General features: G+C 37.1%; 1 protein-coding gene across 4 annotated transcripts in view; it reads right to left on the bottom strand.

Moving 5' to 3' along the window:
- Positions 1–275: 275 nt before the first annotated feature.
- The window catches only part of USP45 (ubiquitin specific peptidase 45), a 50,448-nt gene continuing 28,799 nt past the window's right edge, over positions 276–21,924 (bottom strand). For 2 of the 4 annotated variants that reach the window (XM_061460234.1, XM_061460235.1), the window contains exons 9-18: positions 15,665–15,752; positions 12,198–12,279; positions 11,241–11,332; positions 9,116–9,172; positions 7,279–7,422; positions 5,237–5,906; positions 3,457–3,554; positions 2,984–3,070; positions 2,376–2,529; positions 276–1,424 (exon numbers count right to left, since the gene is read on the bottom strand). In XM_061460234.1, the coding sequence (XP_061316218.1) occupies positions 1,291–1,424; positions 2,376–2,529; positions 2,984–3,070; positions 3,457–3,554; positions 5,237–5,906; positions 7,279–7,422; positions 9,116–9,172; positions 11,241–11,332; positions 12,198–12,279; positions 15,665–15,752 (1,606 nt within the window). In that variant the 3' untranslated portion in view covers positions 276–1,290. Of the gene's footprint in view, positions 1,425–2,375; positions 2,530–2,983; positions 3,071–3,456; positions 3,555–5,236; positions 5,907–7,278; positions 7,423–9,115; positions 9,173–11,240; positions 11,333–12,197; positions 12,280–15,664; positions 15,753–21,924 lie in introns of those variants that run through there. The other 2 variants (XM_061460236.1, XM_061460237.1) reach the window with 2 other exon arrangements.

Here is a 21,924-nt window from a genome sequence, read left to right as displayed (position 1 = left end):
TGTTACAGAAGTAATTTGTATTGAAGTAACTGCTTATTAAATAATTGCCACATAGCTTCAAAGTAGTCATCAGATTTTGAGCTTATTATGTATCTATTGCTCTCTGAGATGGCAATGAGAAATTGCCAAAAGAAGTAACAACTCCATACAGGGGAGCCAAACATGATACGGAAACAAGTTCTGCCACCAGGACACCTGCTGTCCTCCAGTGATGACAAATGGAAGTCCAGACACATATTGGAGGGCAAAAGTCATCATTTACTGTCCAACTCAGACACAGTGCAAAAATAATTTATAGTTTATTACTCCTGTGAGAAAAGTATTCAGGAACAGATAAACAAATTCATGTTTAGATCCAAAAGTAACAGAATTACCCAGTTACACTTAAATTCCATACATATTCATACACAAGCTTATATGCTGTACATTGTCATAAATACGAAGTTGAAAATTTACTAAATACAGAAGTATTTGCAATTGTCTTTCCTAGCAGGTAAAATGACAATATATATTGATGTATTCATGGTGTGCATATATACACACGTGTGTGTATGTAAATATATATATATATGGGAAGATATACATATGCACACCAAGTATATATTTAAACAGGAATACATTGCTATACCAGTGCCAGCTGGAGACAGCTGAAAGGGTACTGGGTATCTGAGGATTCCCTGTTACTTTGAGGAAGCCACGTTTTCCCAATCTATTCCCAGCTCTATTGGGAAAGTGCACTGCAGCCTTATCCAGAGACAGCTGTTGTTACTCCATTCTGGAAGCACTGTGCTTTCCAATTACTACATGCGGAAGCAACACGATTTGACAGGTTCTTGTTTACAGGATTCTTAACAGCTGACAACCAACCCAGAGATGGGAAGGGTCTGGACTAGATCACAGAAGCTGAAATACTTTATATAGTTACTTTACACCACCAAATCCAGGCACTTAACGCTATCAGTATTTTTATTCTCAACTGTTCTAGTACTATGGGTGAAAGCTTATCTTTATCAAAAACAAACTTTCTATAGACTTCAGTAGGATAGGACGTCATCTTACATTCTAACAGTACTGTATTTTAATTAATCCAGGAATTTTAAATGTTTGGAAAAGTGCATACTTCAAGAGAACAATTCAGATATTTATAATAGCTTGACTGAACTTCAAAGTCAACATATGATAAATTCTCTACAAGATGAAGGCACAATATTTACAGGTACTCTTACCACTGCAGCTTTAAATAAGATAAACTAAATAACCACTACCATCTTTAAATTAAATCGTTGAGACTTATAGTAATAATCTTTCATAAAAAAGTAGATATGCCTGTGCATTTAGTACTCTTGATTCTGGAACCATCTGAACATGGGCATCACTAACATACACCCACTGTCCTCCTGACGCTCCCATGGCTTCTTTTAAGCCTGAAATGCAAAAGCAAAGTAAGTTGTTTCTTGTCTTTCATGTCATTATCAAACAAATACAGTGGATATGTCAAAAAGCCCCAAGAAGAACTCATGACTTAGATGCAATCCAGTATTTTCAGTTTGAAATTTACATGCCAGAAAGTGCTGTAAGAGAAACTGGTGGAAGACAGAGCTTACAAATGTACACTTCCATTGCTTTTTTCCTATTTTGGTCAAAAAGCCTAACATTTCAAGTAGAGCGTGCTGAGTTCTAACAATAAGTTATAATAGCATACAACCAGTTCCGACACCGGTGTGAAATTAAGAACACAGAAAGATCTAATCTATTCTAATAAACACTGCATGGGAAGCGTAAGACTGAAGGAGACTTCAGTTTCAAAAATCATATTAAAAATTTTACTTCTGGGAAATGAGCTTCAAATGCAAAGTGACACATCATAGGACGGACAGGATACTGCTTGGTTCTCACTTGCCCCATGAAGGGAAAGAATATATTTACCTTGCTCTGACAGCTCAACATTCTTCCCTCCACAAGTCACTCACTAACAGATTCTATCCTAGAATCTGACTTCATTCTGTATATCCAAAACATATTAATGAGAACTACTGTGTTGTCCTCAAAATTCAAGCAGAAACCCTACAGCAAATCTCGCACAGCTATTCATCTGGACATAATACTTTGACTAGGAAAGAGACAGTTTTCCATTAATTCTCTCTTTAACAGCTGAACCAAAATTCCATTATTCACTCAGCTCTATGTGGGATTAATACAGAAGTAGGTCATGTAGTGGGTGTAACAGAAAAAGAGTAATTTCCTTATGTGATACAGAAATAACAGAGTATTCTGAGCTAAAACAATTATTTGCTATGAATCCCCTTAATGATAAGGAGCTGTAGCCAGTGCTTGCTTTTAGGTTTACTCACAGAGAAAAGAGGCTCTGTACATACCCAGAACATTTTTAGTGGTAGAAATATGCTCCAGTAATTTCTTGGAGGGTGTCCTGACTTTTACATATGCTGCATAATGACCACCTCTCATTGACCCACTGTGCTCCACTATTCCATAAAGACTGTACAGCACTCTTGCACCATCCGTAACATTCTGCATTCCCAGAAACACAGAAAATAAAAAGTAAATTATTTCAAGATGTATTTTACAGATATCTTAACTAGCTACCAACAGTATCACTTTAAAAGAAGCAGACAGACATCTACAGCTTTCCAATGGTGAAATACATCTATTAAAAATACTCTATTAATTGAATTTGGTTACCATGGAAGCAGCAATACTTGCTTAAACGCTGTTAGATACACTAACACCATCAGGGCCCCATAGCTTAATTAATACTAGTTAATTTCTGTGATATTCTTGATATGAATGGAATTTCAATTCCCAGTTCTGACCTGAGGATACTATTTGAAAAATTTACCCTGCAATTTCTCTAGGAAAGGAAGGAATAATAAACATTATCATCATCATTATCATCAATCCAGTTTAACTTGTGCTCAAAGCAACAGCCTGAAGTACCATAACAATAAAGATTTGAAATGGGTACCTTGCAAGATGCAGCACAAAATGGTGCCAAGTCTAAAATCAGTGGGAAATCCACATGCCTATTCACTTTCCGTAGACTCAAACCAGCCTTCAAAAGAAAAGGAAAAAAAAAAAGACTGTAAAATAAATATTTTTACTAGGAAGCTTTTTAAAGCTAAGGTGCATTATTATACTATTAAAATAAACCAAACCCAATAGTAAGATTGTAACTGATTTAAACATTCTTTGTTATGCTTTCAATACAATGCCTGCTACACATAAGCATGATGGGACACGTAAGAGGTTTCCCTGGATACATCTGAATGGCTAAATGCACTCTGAAGGTATGAGACAATAAAAAAAAAACAACACAGACATGTTTCAGATAGTGGTTCTCCATATAAAAAGCAAATATCAGTATACACGACAACACTGAAAGAACTGCTTGTCCACCAGTGGGGCAGAGGAATATACAGGAGGGTTTTGGCCTTTTACCTGGTGGAATCTTTTCAGATGGAGAATAAGAATAGCAGGAACTGAAGAAATCAGCAGCTGTTTCCGAGCATTTGTGTAGACACCTTCCATTTTCTTTTCTGTATTTATGAATATCAAAATAATTTGTAAAGTGAAGGCAGTCACACAGAATTTTGCTATTTTTTAAACATCTGACAGAATACTCTATGTTGCAGTGATTGTGTGCATGTTATATAAAATGCAAGGGAAAATTTTAAGAGTAGCAGAAAAATATTTCCTCTTTTTTCTAGTTTTTAATAAACAATCTGTCAAATCTGAGCATTATTTTAGCTCTTCCTGTGCAGATCAGATCAAAAGTTGAAAACGTACACTATCCAGGTCAGCTTGCACACTGAGATACCAACATCATCTGTTACTACAGCACCCAACTTTCCTGTTAAAACCATTTCATTTGAAATTAATGGATGATCACTGGAACAAGAATTGGAAGGCACACGTCCCTTTTACCTATGCTAATGTCCCAACCACTAAGATAGAGGTTAATTTTCCATTCTTCAGTTCTTTCTGAATGACTACACACTTTGTAGTCATTTATGTTTATTTAAAAGAAAGGTCTGAGGAGGGATGTTTACTTCAGGCCTCATAACCTGCTGACTTAAGCACACAGGACTGGGATATGTGGACTCCGATCTCCTCTGGTGTGGAGGAAATTGAACCTGGGGCTCTTGCCAAAAGTAGCTCAGTGATTAGCTATACAGTAAAAGGGAACATGGCATCAGCTTTTTTTTTTTTGCTGACAAAAAATAATTTATTTACTGGTTTTACACATGTCCAAAGGAGAATATTTCATCTGAGGTAGAATGGAGCATTTCATGTAAATGCAGGTGACTTCTTACATCTTTTGTTTTAGAAAGAAAAGAATAATGCTTAGTTGTGAACAGATTTTCCTCTTCCATTTTTCATTGTGCCTATGGAACCAAAACATTATTTATATAGCACTTAGTCCAGTAGTGAATGATTATAAAATACTATGCTTAATTATTTTTCTGAATTTACTCATGCTTAAATTGTATCTCTTTTAATAGCTATAAATGCACAGCATATGGGCAATTTTTTGTTACTTTACCTCCCTTTATATTTTTACAAATTATCTTAACAGCTTAATTTTTTATCCTTCTGAATTACTATACACCAAAACAAATCCTCCAGTCCTTTTTAATAGGTTATTTTTCATGATTTTAAATTTGTTTTTCTCACTCAGGTAACCCTAACGGTCTGCTTGGGCTACACAAACGTCAAGGAAACCATTGTCACAAGAAGGTAGTTCTCATCTCCATCCTTACAAATCTTTGTGTTTCCCCCCCCACCTTCATCACAAGTGTCTTTTTTTCCCTCGTACATACTTAACTATGTTACTTCCCTGAGGATGTAAGTTGCTACAGCTGAATATTACATACAGCATTTATTTCAAAGCTTCTAGTATTGTAAGGAACAGAAACAGCAGCGAAGATTAATATTGAACGATGCGTCTACTCAGTTTATGGTCATCTTTAAATTAGTTATCTTGTGTAAAACAAAGAAAATCTGCAAAATTAATTCTAAGTTATATCTGCAGTTATGTTCTAATATAGAATTTTGTCTTGGCCTTGTCAGGATTAAGTTTTAAATTGTTAAAAGTTTTACTTGGGAAGACATTTCCTATTTAGCCACAAGGGGGAGGCCCATGCTGGAGCAACAACCCAGCAGCACAGGTTTTGACAGGCGATTTTGTGAAGTGTCCAGACAGGTACAAGCACTTTACCTGTGGAGTTGGTTTTCTTCTGATACTTCTGCTTCTTTTCTGTGCAGCTCTCACATAAGAGCTTGTTGTTCCCCATTAGGAGCTCCACAGAGGTGAACTGGTAGAGGCAGGACTGAACAGAACATTCCTTTGAGCTAGTTATGTAGCTTTGGGAAAGTGTCTGGAAAGCATTTTGAGGGTTTTGGGACAGAGGGGATTTGTCTCCTGAGAACATGGAGTTATTTGATAAACCTGTTGCTGGATCTCCACGGCTCGATTTTTTATCTTCATGCATAGTATCACATAAGCTGAGTTTGGATATGGCACTAGAAATCATCCCTTCGTTACTGTCACTTGGTTTGTTGTGGGGCATTTTAACATTTATGTGGTTGACATGCAAACCAGACATGTTGCTGGATGGACTGAAAGCTGTTTGCTTAGAAGCACTTTCGCTTTCTGAGGCTTCACTGTCTGCATCAAAGCTGCTTTCAGAGCGGCTGGCTTCCTTCTCACTGCCATCCGTCTGACTTCCATTTACAGCAGAGTCAGCGGTCGTGTCTTTGGAATACAGAACACCAGAGCCACCTTCCAGCTCAAGCTTTTTGTTTTTTTCCTGTATTATAACAGGACTTCTTTCTTCTTCATTCGAGGAAGCTTTTCTGGCAAGCCGTCTTTCCTGGTTCAACTGATTCTGTAAATTATGGCATTATTGTTTCAGTAATATAGAGGAAAACAGATCTGTGATCTAACATAGCTTTTGAAACATGACCAATTCAAAGCAAATTCAACCTATTACTTTATATTCTCCATCTCTCACATGTTTAAGCTAGTTGATTTCCTTAAGATCTTTTTAAACCAATTTAGGATTAGAAACCTACACCCCAGCCAGCTAAGAGCATTACACTTACTGCAAGATCAGTACTTCCCCCCAGCTAATTACATTCAGTTTGACAGCTGTGATGGCATGTTTGAAGTGGTTTGAAGCTTAATCTAACTTAAGCTTCTAAAAGTTCTTAAGTTTAAGCTAGTCCCCTAACCTCCCTTCAGAGGCCTTAGCTGATGGGCAGCTCCAGAAGAAAATCCAACTTACCTTGTAGGCATTTGTCTTAAAATTAAATAAAGCATCCCTGGCAGTAGTATGTTTGCTAATTTGTGTATCATCTGAAATTGCTTATTTTATTTTATCAAGATTGCAAGAAGGAAAAAACCCAAACCACTACCTTTGCTGCCAGAGAAAACTAGTACTATAGATTAAAAAAACCCAATGCTGCCATAATTTAGGTGATTTATAATCATTCATGGTTCTTTTCTTTCTTTCATTTGGCTGCTTTCCAAAAGAAAGAAGCAAAATAAATTAGCAACTTTTTTTCCCCTTTGCCTTATAAATAGCAAAGGGAGAGAGGAACTTGCTCCTCATTTCAGGAGAAAAGCCTTACAAGGAGTGTTCAGGTATTCTGTTAGTTTACAAAACCACCAACAGGACACACCCCAAGTTTCACAAGCAAACTTACAAACCGATAAACTGAAGTCACAGAATATGAGCAAACACTGACTGAATTCAACAGCTGTTTTGGATTATAAATTTAGTGCAAAACAGATCTATTACACCGAAAATAATAGTAGTAACAGACTAAAATAATGATAAATACATATCTGAAAAGAGAACAGAGAATCACAAAGCCTCACCAATTAGACAGACATACTTCATAGGTCAGTTTATCTGTTCTTACTGAAAGCAGAGTTGTTGCTTCTTCTGTATTAGTCCATCTAGTCTACTTTATTGAATGATATTTTCTTATTTTTTAAAACATTTCAGTAATTGTGTTTGCACTTATAAGTATTAACACTATTATTCACACTATGTTGTAATTTTCCATGTCTATTCTAGTATAGATTCTAACTGGCCACATAACCCAATATGGACAAGAAGGCTTACTAAAAAAAAGTGTTAATAAGACACTCTATGTATACAAAAAAACCCCATTGGTATGTGTCAAAATTCTCACCCCTGAGCCATAGAAACTTCAGAATAAATGCAAGATTTAGTGTATTTCAGTTCTTACCTTATCTTTTGTTAAAGCATGTTTCTTGACAATTTTGGGTTGATTATTCAGTGTAGTGACAGAAGAACAGTTATACTGACCAAGATCTGCCTCTTGTACACTTTTACCTTTACCTGTTCTTCCCAAAGGCACAGGTTTTGCAACCTAAGAAATTAGACAGGAAATTAGGGAAGGAAACATGCAAATTTTGTATTCCTCTGCAACCTACAGAAAAGATAAATGTAGGTGTGTTTTTTTCCTTTACTGTAGAAAATAGTAACCAACATAAATCCAACTAACTGGCCCCTGAATTGTGGTACAAGACTACTTTCTCATTTTATTTATCATAAACTCACTGTCAACATCTTTGAAGGATTGAGAGCCACAAAAACAGGAATGATACAAAATTCCTGTACAGAACACATGCCAAACAATCTGTTTTAGTATTGTATAAGCACATATGTGTAAGTTGTGAATTTATCAAAGAAGACATAGCTCCACATCAGATAATCTCTGGAGCAGCCTACCACCATATGACATGATGCAGGAACTGCCGCACGTCCCCCCATCACATTAATGGCAGCAGCATATCTAGACTATAACGGAAAGAGATGACCATAAAGTAATGCATGTCCTCAGGTAAGTGCAGCAATTGCTAAAAAAAACCCAAAACATAGAATAATAGACTAGTTTGTGTTGGAAGGGACCTTAAAGCTCATCTAGTTCCAACCCCTCAGCCACAGGCTGGGACACCTTCCACTAGACCAGGTTGCTCAAAGCCCCATCCAACTTGGTCTTGAATACTGCCGGGGATGGAGAATTCACAACTTCTCTGGGCAACCTGTGCCAGTGTCTCATCTCTAACGTGAGGAATTACCTATGAAGTACTTGTCTGCTTCTAAAATTAATTTCTTGCACATAGAAACATACAGCTAAACATTATACTTGAACTATCATATAAAATTAATATGTTTTAAAAGCCAGCAAGTCTCTCTCTCAAACAGAACCTATGAAGATCCCATGTTTACACATGTGAGCCAGAAGCACAGGGGCCCACATACTCAAAATGCTCTTAAAGCTTTAACTCCCACAGACATCTGCACTCAATGCAGCAACAAAGATGAAGAATTTCTTATGAGCAAAACTGGTGTTTAGAGTACATTTTATACAGGATTGAATATTACATTAAATACTCTTCCTTAAATATACATGAACATATGCAGGATGGGGGAAGAACCACTCTCAACCCACCCTTCCTACTCTCAAATGGAAACACCAAGTCTCGCAAAAACAGAATGTGTGTGTGTGTGTGTGTGTGTATATATATATATATATACACACACACACATATATATACGCTTTCAAAAGAACATAGTTCCTCTGCAGCTAATGGAGGCATTTTGTGAAATGCCAAAAAAAACACCCCAGAATATATTCAAAGCCTATCCATTTTTACACTGTCTCATCCCATAGGTACACTTCAGCCCAAGGGATTCGTGTTCTCTAGATGCAGAACCATATGCTAGAATCTAATTTTCTGAACCATCAAAAAAAGAAAAAAGTTTATAATAATTCTATTCATATAAGTATATAGTAAAACTACTGCCAAATTAAGCTCATCTTAGGCCTACATGTAATGTAAATTACTATGGTCATTTGTTGTAAGGTTGGACTAATTTGAAAATATATGCACTTAAGACACTGTATGTCTATATATCTATTTAAAATCATGAACAGACATATGACAGTAAAGCATACATTTTTAGGCTTGAAAACAAAACTGTATATACATAAACATCTTCATAAAGGTATGTAAACACAATCCACTGAAGCAATAGTTACTTATTCTGTTTCTTACCCTCTCCTCTATTATAGGTAGTGAAAGATCAATGAAAGGTTCTTTTACTGTTGAAATCTTGAAAAAAAGAGAAAACGCATATTAAATGCAGAGAACGTTATATGGGTTTAGCACATAGCTCCCTTTTTTAAACGAACTTATCAGAAACTATTAAAAAAAAAGCGAAAGAGTTAAAAGCTGTATCAAAACTACAATGAAGAACTTCCCAAAAAGTTTATTTATTTATTTATTTCAAATTAGCTCTGATTTTCTCTCTTAAGACTGCACAAAATTACAGCATACAGATAAAAAGGGGCAAGGCCATTCATCTGGGCATGAACTGCACCTCGAAGCAGGGTGGTGCTCAGTTTCACTGAGCTCCAGGCAGATTTTCAAGTCATGTGGGCCTTCTACATGGTACAATTCTGCTGAAAGCTAACTTTTAGAGCTTCCTGATCCTGGATGCTTCTGCACAGGCATTTGACCTCATACACTGTTAAGCAGCAGGGACTGGTTAATGACTGTTAATGACAGGTTCCAATCTGATCCTCTCAGAAAAGGTTAAGTCAGGCTTACTCATTACAGCCAAAAGATTTATTAATTTTTTTCATACCATAATATACTGTAGTTGTTAAAATAAATCCAATTAGTGGGGGAAAAGGGAATGAAAAAAAAACAACCAAACAAAACCCCTTCTTTCTTTTTTGTACTTAAGTTTTGTCATGGCTTATAGAAGCCATATGCAATCTAAGCTGAAACTGGAAATAACCTGGCAAAGCATACCTAAGGAGATTTTCTCTCAGTACTTTCCATCTGCCTTTATGACTAGAACATACCATCCAAGCCTGTTCCTTAAACTCTCTCCCTTGCTGTTCTCAAATTCCTTCCAGAACTGACTTATTTTATCTCTGGAAAGACTCTGAAAAACAAGGCCTTAAAAAGAAAAAAAAGGATCATGTAGATGTAAGTTACTGAATACAATCATGCCCTCAATTACTGTCATCATTGTCCATATCTTGTATTTGTGACCCTATCTTCCACCTGTGACATCTGATACAGACAGTAGGCTTATTTTCACTTGTTGTGCAACTCAGCATGATTTAGTTCCAGTGAAGCAATAAATGAGTCCAAAACTACTGTAACTATGATGGCTGACTGCCTGATGAGAGATGTTCAAACAGGGGTTCCTCTAAGGAGCAAGTGTGCATGAACAAACATTAGTCAAAAATACCTTTGCCAATGCAGGCAAAGGAAAGCGAACGCTAAACTCTTCCTCAGAGTGTTACAGCTAGCAAATTCCTGAGTCCTGTGCAGGCAGAATATAGGAATCCAACAAAAATAAATGAGACATGCAAAATACATACAACCTCTATTTTTTACACTGTCAAAGTTCTTCATTGATACTAGTAGCACAGTGAGGTGTAATCTGCACATCACACACAGGGAAGTTTACCTGGCGCTGCAGGACTGTGCTTAATTATTCACACAGATTGATTTGCTTAATCTCTATAATATGAAATATAATGTTTTAAACCAAACACAAATGTAACATTCAATTAGAAAAGTCATGCAAGTAAGATTTTTCTCTTCCAAAGTTAAAGAAAATTATAAGGATCATGGAAAGTATTTATGATGAAATGTCAGTAATATTAATTATGAAAGGAATATGCTGTTCGTTAGGTTATTATGTTAATTATCAAAAATACTTCAAGAAAATAAAAGGTAATTTTAGCATTTCCCCACTCAGACTAATTCAAAGTAATTCCCAATTTTCAGATATATCCCAGAAGACCAGGCAGGAGGATTTATGTTTTAAGATAGGTATGTGTTTTAAAAATATCAAATAAAATCGTAGTGTAACACAGATGATTATAGAATTTGGAACCTCCAGCCTCAAGTTAGATGTAAAATCAAGGCCAGTACTTGGATCCTTTTTGAATTCAAAGGACCCCTCTTCTTAGGTTTGGGAGGATAATGCTTTATAGAAGGAATAAATCATTTTAAATGAGAAACTTTCAATAAAGTCTTGTTTTTACAAACAAACAAACAAGTATAAAATTGGCAGTACAATTTTATACTTTCAAGACAATGTAATCAAACCAGTATGTGATCTATTCCACATCAAACCAAATTCCAGAATACCTACATTTTCACATTCCTCACACATGACAGTGCTAGTCAATTCACCAACAAAGATCCTATCTATGAAGTTCATCTTCACACCCTCTCTTCCATATGCTGAAAAAACATTGCCTTTTTTAAATGTGAAAAATAACAGATCCAATGTACTATAAGTACAACAAAATTCTTTCCAAGATATATTATGAAAGCACAATTTTTAAACAAACTCAAAATGTTTTGAACACAATAACTAATACATCATATACTGTATTATCTCAACATTTTAAACTATTTTAGTGAGATGGTTCCCTTTTATCCTTCCCCTCCCCACCTACTGTAACACAATACTACCGTATCACTCAAGAAGAAGCCTTTAAAATGACATTTCAGTTTTCTTTTTAATGTATTACTTTGATAAAGATACTATGGGAAGGGTGACTTTCAAAATAGCTTAATCATTATTAAGACTTTAATTAAAAAGAAATAAATCCCCAAATTAGAACTTTTGCATAAATACAAAAAATTTAATCGAAAAACTAATTTTAAGAGAACATGCCTGCTTTTGAAACAGCTTCTTATCTCGGTTTTGTAATCAGATTTAGTGTCACAGTATCTCTGACAACTATTTCTGACAGGAATCAGTGTTATTTATATCAGTGGCCTCTCCGAGTGATACAGTAATTGTGGCTTTGTAACAAACCTGAAGATGCGGCAGGCTATTTTAGGAAACAAAATTAAATTCTATCTATCATTAAAAGAGGCATTATTAATACAGTGAAAGCCTTTATACTGAACACAAAGATGTAAGTCAGCCCATACAAAGCTCTATACTTTAGATACACACTGGGTGGCACTAGCATAATACATAATAAAAGTCTTGTAACTACAGTACTTCAGGACTGCTGTTTGCAGTAGTCAGGTTTGAAGAAAATGGCATTTAGAAACGTGTATTTTTAGAAGTTTTCAATAAAGAGTTGCATACCTTTGACTTTTCTTCTGGTTTCTTCATCTGCTGTCTTAGTAGTTGGATTATTAAATGCTTTTAAGATACCAGTTTGTATACGCTACAATTAAAAGAAAAAAAAAAAACAAAACATTTAGCAAGTATTGTAAGCCTAAACATTCTAAAAGCTACTACTATATTATTAGGTTTTATCTTGTCTTATTTCCATACAATAATTGTAATTCAGTATTTTTAATCTACTGTTGTTATTCACTAACAGTGTCAAAACTACATAAGCTTAACTTTAGTAAGTAAAGATCCAAAAATTTCCTCCCCTTAAAAAGGGAGCCATTGTAAAGCACTCAATAGGTTATCAAGAAACTATAAGTTTTTCAGTGAATAAATACTATCCATTTCTTCTACTGTTAGGGAAAAAATACACTGAAGAATGGACTATTACTGATGGACTAGGACACAGAATACTTGAAGACAGCTAAGTATCTTTAAACAGCCAGACTTCAATGACTGTGTTTGGACAGTACTTTTATTACTTCTGTTTATTTTCTAACACTGCACATTTCAGAGTTATGTTGGAAAACCTTAGGAGAGATAGAAAACTTTTTATGAGTCCACACAGATGTCATCAGCATTTGCTCAAAACATCCTAAACCATACATTTTTGAAAGAATCAGAAAGAAGCAAATTCATACGGGTAGCTTGAGACAGGGGGTGCTCCCTTCTCCATTGCTCAGTTGCCCTGGCACAAGGAGATGCTGTGTTCCTAACAGATGTATCCTAGCAGTAGTACAAAAGGCTGCTCAGCCCAACCTCCAGTGTGCCCTGGAAAGGGAAGCAGGAGGATGAACTGGGTGCCCTGACAGGAAACTGCAGCATGCATGACACGTACTTCCCTTTTCCCAGCAAAAGTACTGGCTCTCTAATCCACAAACTCTAGTAACATGTACAAGTCTCCCATGCTGGTGTGCAAATTATGTTTATAATTAAATGTGTCACTGAAGTCACACTTGGAGCAAAGTACCATCTAGAGACAAATGGTGATACCAAACCTTCTGCAAGTAACTCAAACCCTGTGTCCTAACAGGAAAAGAATAATAAATAGCTCTTGTTTGCAGGAAGCAAAGTACACTTTCAAGCCATATATCACAAAAGCATTAGGATGACAGGCAGTGTTGGAGGTTTGGTTTCCAGTTCAGGCACCCATCAGACCAAGTCAAACTCCGACCTTACCAGTATGTGACCTGGCTTGTGAATTAACTCCCGCTGCCCCAAGCTCAGCTTTGTTCATCTTAAAGCCAACAATATACTAAAAGGACTAATCAATAGGTAATTCATGAAGTTGAGCACCATAAATGGGTTTAGGGCCATAAGCAACCCTTTTGTTGGGATTAGCGCGTTGAACCATTTATTTAGGTCAAAGAAAGACACAGTCTTTGAATGGGCAGGGTGCTGCGGACAATGGCAGCAGACATTAATCAATTAGCAGCAGGGTTCAGCCACTTCAGGCCCCGGTGTGAAACCATCTCCAGCCCACATTGCTGGGAACAGCAGACACTATGTCATCTTTATTGTAGTATCGACAAGCTTTTATCTTAAAAGTCCACTGGTGTGCATATGCACTTGCTAAATTTTTTTAATGGAGACAGGAAAATGTTCAATGCTGGTGTCAGATTCAAGATACAAAACCAGAGGAGAGGCAAAAGTGTAATATGACTTTTTGTTAGTTCCTATTACTAGTGCCGTGTTATGCATTGTATTTATTTCTCATCAAAACTCTTGGGGTTTACAAACAATGAATCCGATCAGGATAGGAAAGCAGGGACAGCTGTACAGGTTCAGCTCTCTCTCAGGTGGACAGCAAAGCAGCCAGCTGTCCTTTCAGTGGGGATATTCCTTCTTCTGAGAAGTTTAAAAGTGGTGTGAAAGAGAAAGGTTAGTGGCTGTAACCCCTGCTATAGGGCTCTGGTGGCAGACACGTTGCTGCAGTCTGTGTCCTGCCAGAGCCTGCGTGGTGGGGAGGCCACGTGGGCAGCTGCCTGTCTCCTGTGGCCAGCAGAGCTGCTCCTGCCTGTGTCCAGCCATCATGGGCCTGACATTTGGTGTTTGTCACACCATCTACAGACCTGAAACACGAGATAATTACAATTAATAGAGTGCTTTTGTACTGTCCACCACAGAGCAGCCCAAGGTGATTAAGACTGTTTGCAGTGATGTACTATTAGAGCAGCAGAGGGGTGTAATTGCAGGGACCAGCCTTTCTCTGCCTGGTGATGGGGTGGCAGAAATACTGCCCCAAATGTCACTTAAAATTCTCATTGGCTTCTATCACTCCTTTGTGGCAGCTCTGTAGCTGTCACTGCTCTCTAATAATAAAAGATTCAAAAGGCAAACACAAATGCAGGTTATCATAATGACAGCACATTCACTCATGAAACTGACTTGAAGGAAAATCACAACTGCCTACTGGAGAAGCTTAGTCATTGTAATAATTCTGCTTTCAGTGAATCCTCGTTTGTGAAGCAAATAACATTTTCAACCTTTTATTACATGAAAATCAACAAAGAAAAAAAATGAAGATTCCCTCTACTGCAAAAACATGACAACCACTTTCTACCTGAAGTCATCTGCTTCTGTTGTGTGTCCTGTTAAACACATACTCTTGTAAATGTGACAGTGTCGAAGTTCAGCTGATTCTCCCTGTAGTTCTGTTCATGATCAAGTATACTGCTGACAAGATCAAGGTATATTAATATTCTGTAAGGACGGTGATTTGTTCACCTCTAGTGCCAGGAACTGGGCTCAGACACAGCTTTGTATCTTATCTGCAAGATAATTCAGCTCCCGAGTCCTAGTCCTGATCCCGATCATGACATTCGTCACATTACTAAGTGGAGGGAAGAGGAAGTACACTGGTCAATACAAGATTTAAGGCCTTCCTTTTGAGACTTGGTAAAGAATATTTACCAAAATATCATCTGAAAAGGAGGGTCCAAGACTAGGGCAGCTGAAATGTGATATGGTCAAAATAGTTCAAGCAAGCAAACACACTTTCTTGCATTCAACAGTGCAAGAGGCAGAAATAATGAAGTAATTTTTCATATCATTAACTGCTTATATACTCAGCATACTTAAAAGCAGGTTTTAAGTAATGAAAAACAGCACTGTATTTATAAAACAAGTAGTTCTTCACACTTTCAAGAGGATACCCCCAAAGTCTTTTTTGATTCATTTTTTTCAAACACAGACAATTGAGATTCCTGGAGTAATCATGATCTACTTACCATACTCTTTCTAATGCTGACTGAAACTTCAATACCTATAAACATCTTTCAAATAAAGTCATTATTTTTCTCCAAGCAACAAAACCAGCCACTCTTACTTCATTAAGTACATCTTTAAAACATTGGGAACATATGAAAAACATTGAAGCAATGACTAGTAGTTCACTATACAGTCAAGTAAGTTCTTTAAAAACACAAAGACGTTACCTTTGTTTCTTCAATCCTCATTGCATCCAACAGATAATGCAGAAGCTCCTGGCTGTCCTGCTGCTGGAACCCCTTAAATCGAGGAGCCCTACAAAAGAAGCAGTGAAGAATTTACATTGACCTTGGGAGGTTCTTAATGAGACAATGTCTACATCACAATCTTCAGGAGGCCAGGGGTACAAATAGGTAAAATCCCTGCTGGAACTCATGGTGCTTTTGGAAGTTCCTGCTGTGGCAGCAATTACACCAACAAGACTGCATTTCAATCTGAGTAACATTTTGACCCTGTTGGGTATAGCTTGACTAAAATACAGCTTTGCCAGTAGAGTTTCATGCATGCTAGCAGAACCTTCCTGACCATCTACATCAGTAGACAGCCATCATCACTGTTCAAAAACTGTAGATTCCCTTTTTTACCACTCATTGCAGCATAGATTACACAGAAATTGCAAAATACACTTATAATTACATGGATATATCCTTAAGGTGTTATCTTTGCTAAGATAACCATGGCGAGAAGGCTCCTACATCCCCACCTTCTTGCAACTCCAAGTGAGGAATTTTATGAAACTGTCAGAGCAGCCAGAGAAACCAACCACCAACTTGGTTACTCAGTTTTATTAAACACATATTGAGCCAGTTTTCATTTCCAGCCTCAGACTGCATGCTCTGGATGACCAGTACATCCAGCTGTAAACGCGTGTCACTATTTCCTCTGGGCACAATGATCTTACCTGCCCACCAGACACCCTCTTCACCTGCTGTAGGTTTCCTTCCACTCACACTAAAACTGCTCAGGCTTGCCTTGGAAGCTTGTGCTCATGGATAGGAGATACTAATAGCAATCAGAGAACACATCAAACGTGCAATGTGCCTACAACAGTAGAACTTCAAGCTGGGCAAGATGTCAAGATACAAAGTTGTGCAGAGTGGCTCTGGGCTACAGGCAGGCGAGTGACACAAGGGTCTCAGTTCTGAACTGCTCCCTGAAGGCAGCGTGGGATGTAACTGGAGAAGGATCTAAGGTGACAAGGCACCTAAGGTCAGTGCCTAAAATTAAGTGGAATCAATCTGGACCTGCATATGCAAAACAACGTGTTCACATTTACAAATACAACATTCTCACACTTGTACTTTGTATCTACTTTTTGACATAAAGTTGACAGTATCCCTAGTTTACAGTGATTCAATGATGCTGCTCTACATACGAGGCTTACTATAAAATCTACAATCAGTAGAGCGGTTGATTTTTTTTAAGCGTTCTCTTTAAAGTCAATTTTTTTTTTTTTTTTGCATGTACAGGTCAACCTAAACAACTATTTTCAAATTAATTAAAAAAAAAATTAAACTTGAGGGACTGCTCTTAAAAATGAAGCATTTTAGGGGTTTTATGAAAAATGAATTTTTTTCTTCTATTAAAATCAAATGTTTTATTTCCAATTAATTTGATTATAAAACCCCAAATAAATTTTGAAAAACACTGACTCTATTTTGGTTGCAATAATACAATTAATATACATTAAAAAAAAAAAAAATACATGTACCTGCATGCAGTTTCGCTTTTCAATTTGCTAAAATAGTTTTCTCATTGATTGTTTCACTAAATGGCCAGGAATCTCAAAGAATCTCTTTTTAATTTTTTTTAACCTGTATGCCAGTATCAGTTCACTTCTGAGAAACCCAGTTAGTTAGCCACAGTGTTAACATAGACCTCACAGCAGCCTTCCAGTATCTGAAGGGGGCCCATAGGGATGCTGGGGAGAGACTCATTAGAGACTGTAGTGATGGGACAAGGGGTAACGGGTTAAAACTTAAACAGGGGAAGTTTAGATTGGATATAAGAAGGAAATTCTTTCCTGTTAGGGTGGTGAGGCACTGGAATGGGTTGCCCAGGGAGGTTGTGAATGATCCATCCCTGGCAGTGTTCAAGACCAGGTTGGACGAGGCCTTGGGTGATATGATTTAGTGTAAGGTGTCCCAGCCCACGGCAGGAGGGTTGGAACTAGATGATCTTAAGGTCCTTTCAACCCTAACTATTCTCTGATTCTATGATTTCTATGATTAGTTTTATTTTTGAGAAATGCCTTGTTTTCCTGAGACAGTGAGAATCAGTGAGTATATTCAGCTCTCTCCTCCAATATATGCACATTAATAGCTCCAGTGTACAGTGAGAAAACAAAATGTTGCATTTACATGACTTGGATCCTTTTACTAATAGAGATTTTTTTTTGTTTGTTTTTTGGCCACAGAAGCAGGCCAACAGACATTACAGTAAAAAGGAAATAATAATAGTAACTACTTGACAAAGAAGCAAGCAAAAAGTGCACCGGCGTTACAGGAGGTCTTTCTCATTGTAGGCACACCTCACAGAGCTACATCTTCAATGCAAATCAGATAAAAGCCCCACACGTACCTTTCGTTACTGTTTATGGTTTGCAGTGTAACCTCCCACTGATGAACATACAGTAATCATTTCAGATGAAAACTGATTTAATAAATAATATTTCAAGGGAAAATAGTTTGCCTGTACATTTCATACAGTTTATTTTGTTTAAATGAAAGAGGGGGCAGGGAGGGGAAGAACTCAGCTATGGCAGTTTTTCATTTCTCTTAGTCTTTCATTTTACTAACACACAGCACATCTACAGCACATCTACAAGGACAAGATTATTTAAGCTTCTCTGTACTTGTACTAAATCCTCTTTCAGCCGCACACCAATCTACATGCTTGAATTTTTATGGCAATAAGTATGGTGGGAATGTAACAGCTACCACTTAAAAAGTGAAGTGGCAGGAAAAGTGACTTGTAAAGATGCTATGTAAGGTTTGAGTCATTTAATTGGACAAATGATGTAAGTGTTAACATTGCTTAATGTATACGTAATCAGTCACTCATGTACATGCATGCTATGTAATGCATATAATTCTAAATATCTCATGTTCTGTATAAAACCATTTGAGATTAGTGCATTTGTTTTCTGGGGAAACCACACATGAAAACCAAAAACCTACAATAAAGAGGAGGAAGGGAATTTCACACCACACAATGAATTTACTGGAAACTCCCTACACTTTACAAACCAGTATGAGGGAAAGAAAAAAAAAAAAGGAATTAATCCATGCTGATACACAGAAATCTGACAACTAAAAGATGTGCACTCTCGTCTCCTTGCAAATATGCTTCAAGCAAGATCCTTGGCAAAAGTGAGGGACTTGAAGATGGTTGGTTGAGTTGACCGCTCACAGATGTGCTGACATATGGAAGCCAGTGCCAATGCAATACAACCTGTTGTACAGTGTCAGCAGGATAATGACAGAACAGGTTGAACCCCTGCTAATGGCCATAAGTGGTGAAGGACAACTGTGACATCTACATGCATGCTACTTATCTAGCCTCTCCTTACTCAGCTGGAGACCAGTTATAACTGCTTGACTGTCAGTTAAAGAAATACTACTCATGTTCATCTACTTCCTAGAACATTTTAATAACAACATAACAACGTAATTTTTTAAAGGAGAAAAAACAAACAACTACAAAAAAAAGTCCTCTAAGCATTAATTCTTTTAATTCTCACATTCGAGGGAAATTAAGCTATGCTTCAAAAGCAAAACTGGGCTACAATTACAGTCATTCAATCATACTGCACAGAACTCCCATACCTTTACTGTCTCTAATAAAAATCCTTTCACAAATCATCCTTTCAATAATTACTGTATTTGATAAGAAGATAGCCTAATACCTTGGAAAACTTCAAAAACAATAAGTGCTTGGAAGAGAAAACAGACCATACTAGTTGATTTTCTCTGCAAAATGCAGAGGAACCCCTTTAATACTGCTATACACTATAGAGAAGCAAAGAAAATGTTTACCTAACATTAGCCTGAAGGAATAAATTTTGCTTATCTGCAGATGAAGACATTAATCCCTCAAGAGTGAGCAGTTACCAATGAAAGTTACAAAAAAAAAGATGCAAGGGACCAGTTTGTAAAAGTTACCACAATTCACAAGACTTATCTTTCCCAGTTACAATATCAAAATATTTATGCACTGACATTACAGAATAGCTAGAAGAGAATGAAAAGTTTTGTTCTTCCTAAAGCAATGGTTCTCATTAGCAATCCCAAGTTATATGCAGCACTGTGACAGAAAAAAGACTGAAACCTCACATCATGATCCATCTCATCTCAAACCTCCCCACAGACATAAGAGCTTGGCTACCATGAGGCACTTGGTAAGAAAAAGCCCAACCAAACATGGGCTTGCCCCCACATGTATGGACAGACAACACTTAGCTCTCCTTTGGACATGCCAGCTGAGTTCTTTCTATCTTTTTTTTTGTCTCACCTTCCCCTCAAAAAAAAAAGAAAATGAGGCAGTATCTCTTTCTTGCAATGCACCAGATCTCTGGTACCTGTGCAAAAAGCACTTGTTAAACATAGCTCTGAATGGATATGATAGCTGACATGATGCTACAACAAAACCATTTCCCACATAACAATCAGAGGGAAAATACAACTCTTTCATACCAAGTAATGAAAATACCTGTCTGGGGAAATTTTTTCCTACCAGCTGTTAGACAAGTGAAGGCCTTTATGCATGAGGCCTTGCATCCCTATAAAAAATGGTTTCTCTTTATATGTATGTCTCACTCCTCTTTAAGTCTTGCTAAGATTTTTCAGCAGAGCTCTGTGATAGCAAGTTCCACAGGTTAGCTCTATAAAATGTCTAAAAGAATCCCTTTTCCCCTGGCTCTAAATCCGTTGCCTTTCAGTTTCACAGACAGCTCCTTGAACACTCAAGATGGCAGTTAAATAAGAAAGCTAATTCATCTTCTATCATTTGCTGTCTTCTCTTGCTGTCATGCCTCTTTTTCGTGTCCTCACCAGCCTAAACTCCCATCATTGAAGTCCCTCTTTACATGAAGGCTTCTTTTTTTTGTTACATCTCCCTAAAGCTCCAAACTGGCTTTAACTTACAATGCTCTATTCCAGTTAACATGAACATTGCTACTGAGGATACACCTCCAATATACCTCATAAAATTACAGCTTTTCTCCTTCACTGTATCTACAAGCATAACTTACACAGCTCACCAATACCACACGCATTGCAAATACTTGTGTTGTCCAAAATGTTGCACAGGTCTTCCTCTGGAGTAGAACAAGTGAACACAAAACTCAGGAACAAGTGCAGATGATTCCTGCCACTGCACACTACTTAAATATGCCATTCATCTGCTTTGCACTCATAAACATCCAGCTTTGTTAACTTGTACCTAAATTAAGGAAACCCTGACACAGCCAACTGAAATAAAGATGTGTGATCTCTCAGCTGCACAGAGAAGATTCAATCTCCTCTGACCAGTGAGGTCCTAAACATGACACAGCACCATCAGCAAGGCATGTGGAGGCACAATTGGCCAAAGAAGTATCAACTGTGTTCTACTGCTATTACTTTTAGATGATAAAAGTCAAAAGAGAAAAATAAGCAATTTGGAAATCCTTTCTAAAAAGATGTTCTTCTCTCTACCAATATTATTTTAAAAGAAAAGGCTCAAAAAGTCTCATAATTAATATGAAAAATACTGTTTCTTTCACCCTTTAAATCTTGTACAACATTACCTCAGTTTCCCTTTGCATTTCCTCTCAGAGGGGATAAATGCTGCAAGTATTGTTTAGGTTTCCCTCCAAAACTAATTAATAGTGTTAACTGGCATGACCTCCATTCTGTCAGTCCCACCTCTGTCTTGAGTTCTTCTTTCTTCACCTGAGAAGGAAGGATGAATGCTCCTTGGGGAGGAAAGACCTATGACCAGTAAAATCTTTGTCAGGCAAGTAGTTTTTCCTGCATGCTAATGTAGCAATATACTACTCCTATAAATAATTACTCGGCCAAGGTTCAAAGCAGCTAAATTCTCTAAGTACTTTCTGGACTCATCACTTATATGCTACAACATTTACTTGCTACACAAACCTAAGCTTCCCTCCATCAATAAAATTATTCCATCATAACAAATAACAGATATAAAATTCATGTCCTCTTAATACATCAGTGTTGCATTAGTCACTAAGTCTCCAGATAAGTCAGAAGTCTGCAGTCCTGATATTCAGCATAGTGGAAAACTAACAGAAGGGCCCCGTAGCTATGCTCACAATCTGTCCTCACAAAACATCTGACAGCTGCAACACTAACAAAATTAACAGTGGATGAATTAGTACCAGACGCTAAACAGTTGCTACAGAAAAACTCATCCATTTCTT

Source organism: Pezoporus flaviventris, unplaced genomic scaffold (assembly GCF_033815535.1).
Source record: "Pezoporus flaviventris isolate CSIRO_AGI_PZ_B2104156 unplaced genomic scaffold, CSIRO_AGI_Pfla_v1 ptg000031l, whole genome shotgun sequence".
Lineage (NCBI taxonomy): Eukaryota > Metazoa > Chordata > Aves > Psittaciformes > Psittacidae > Pezoporus > Pezoporus flaviventris.
Note: the sequence above shows the minus strand (reverse complement) of the source record. Positions and strands in the feature narration are given on the sequence as shown.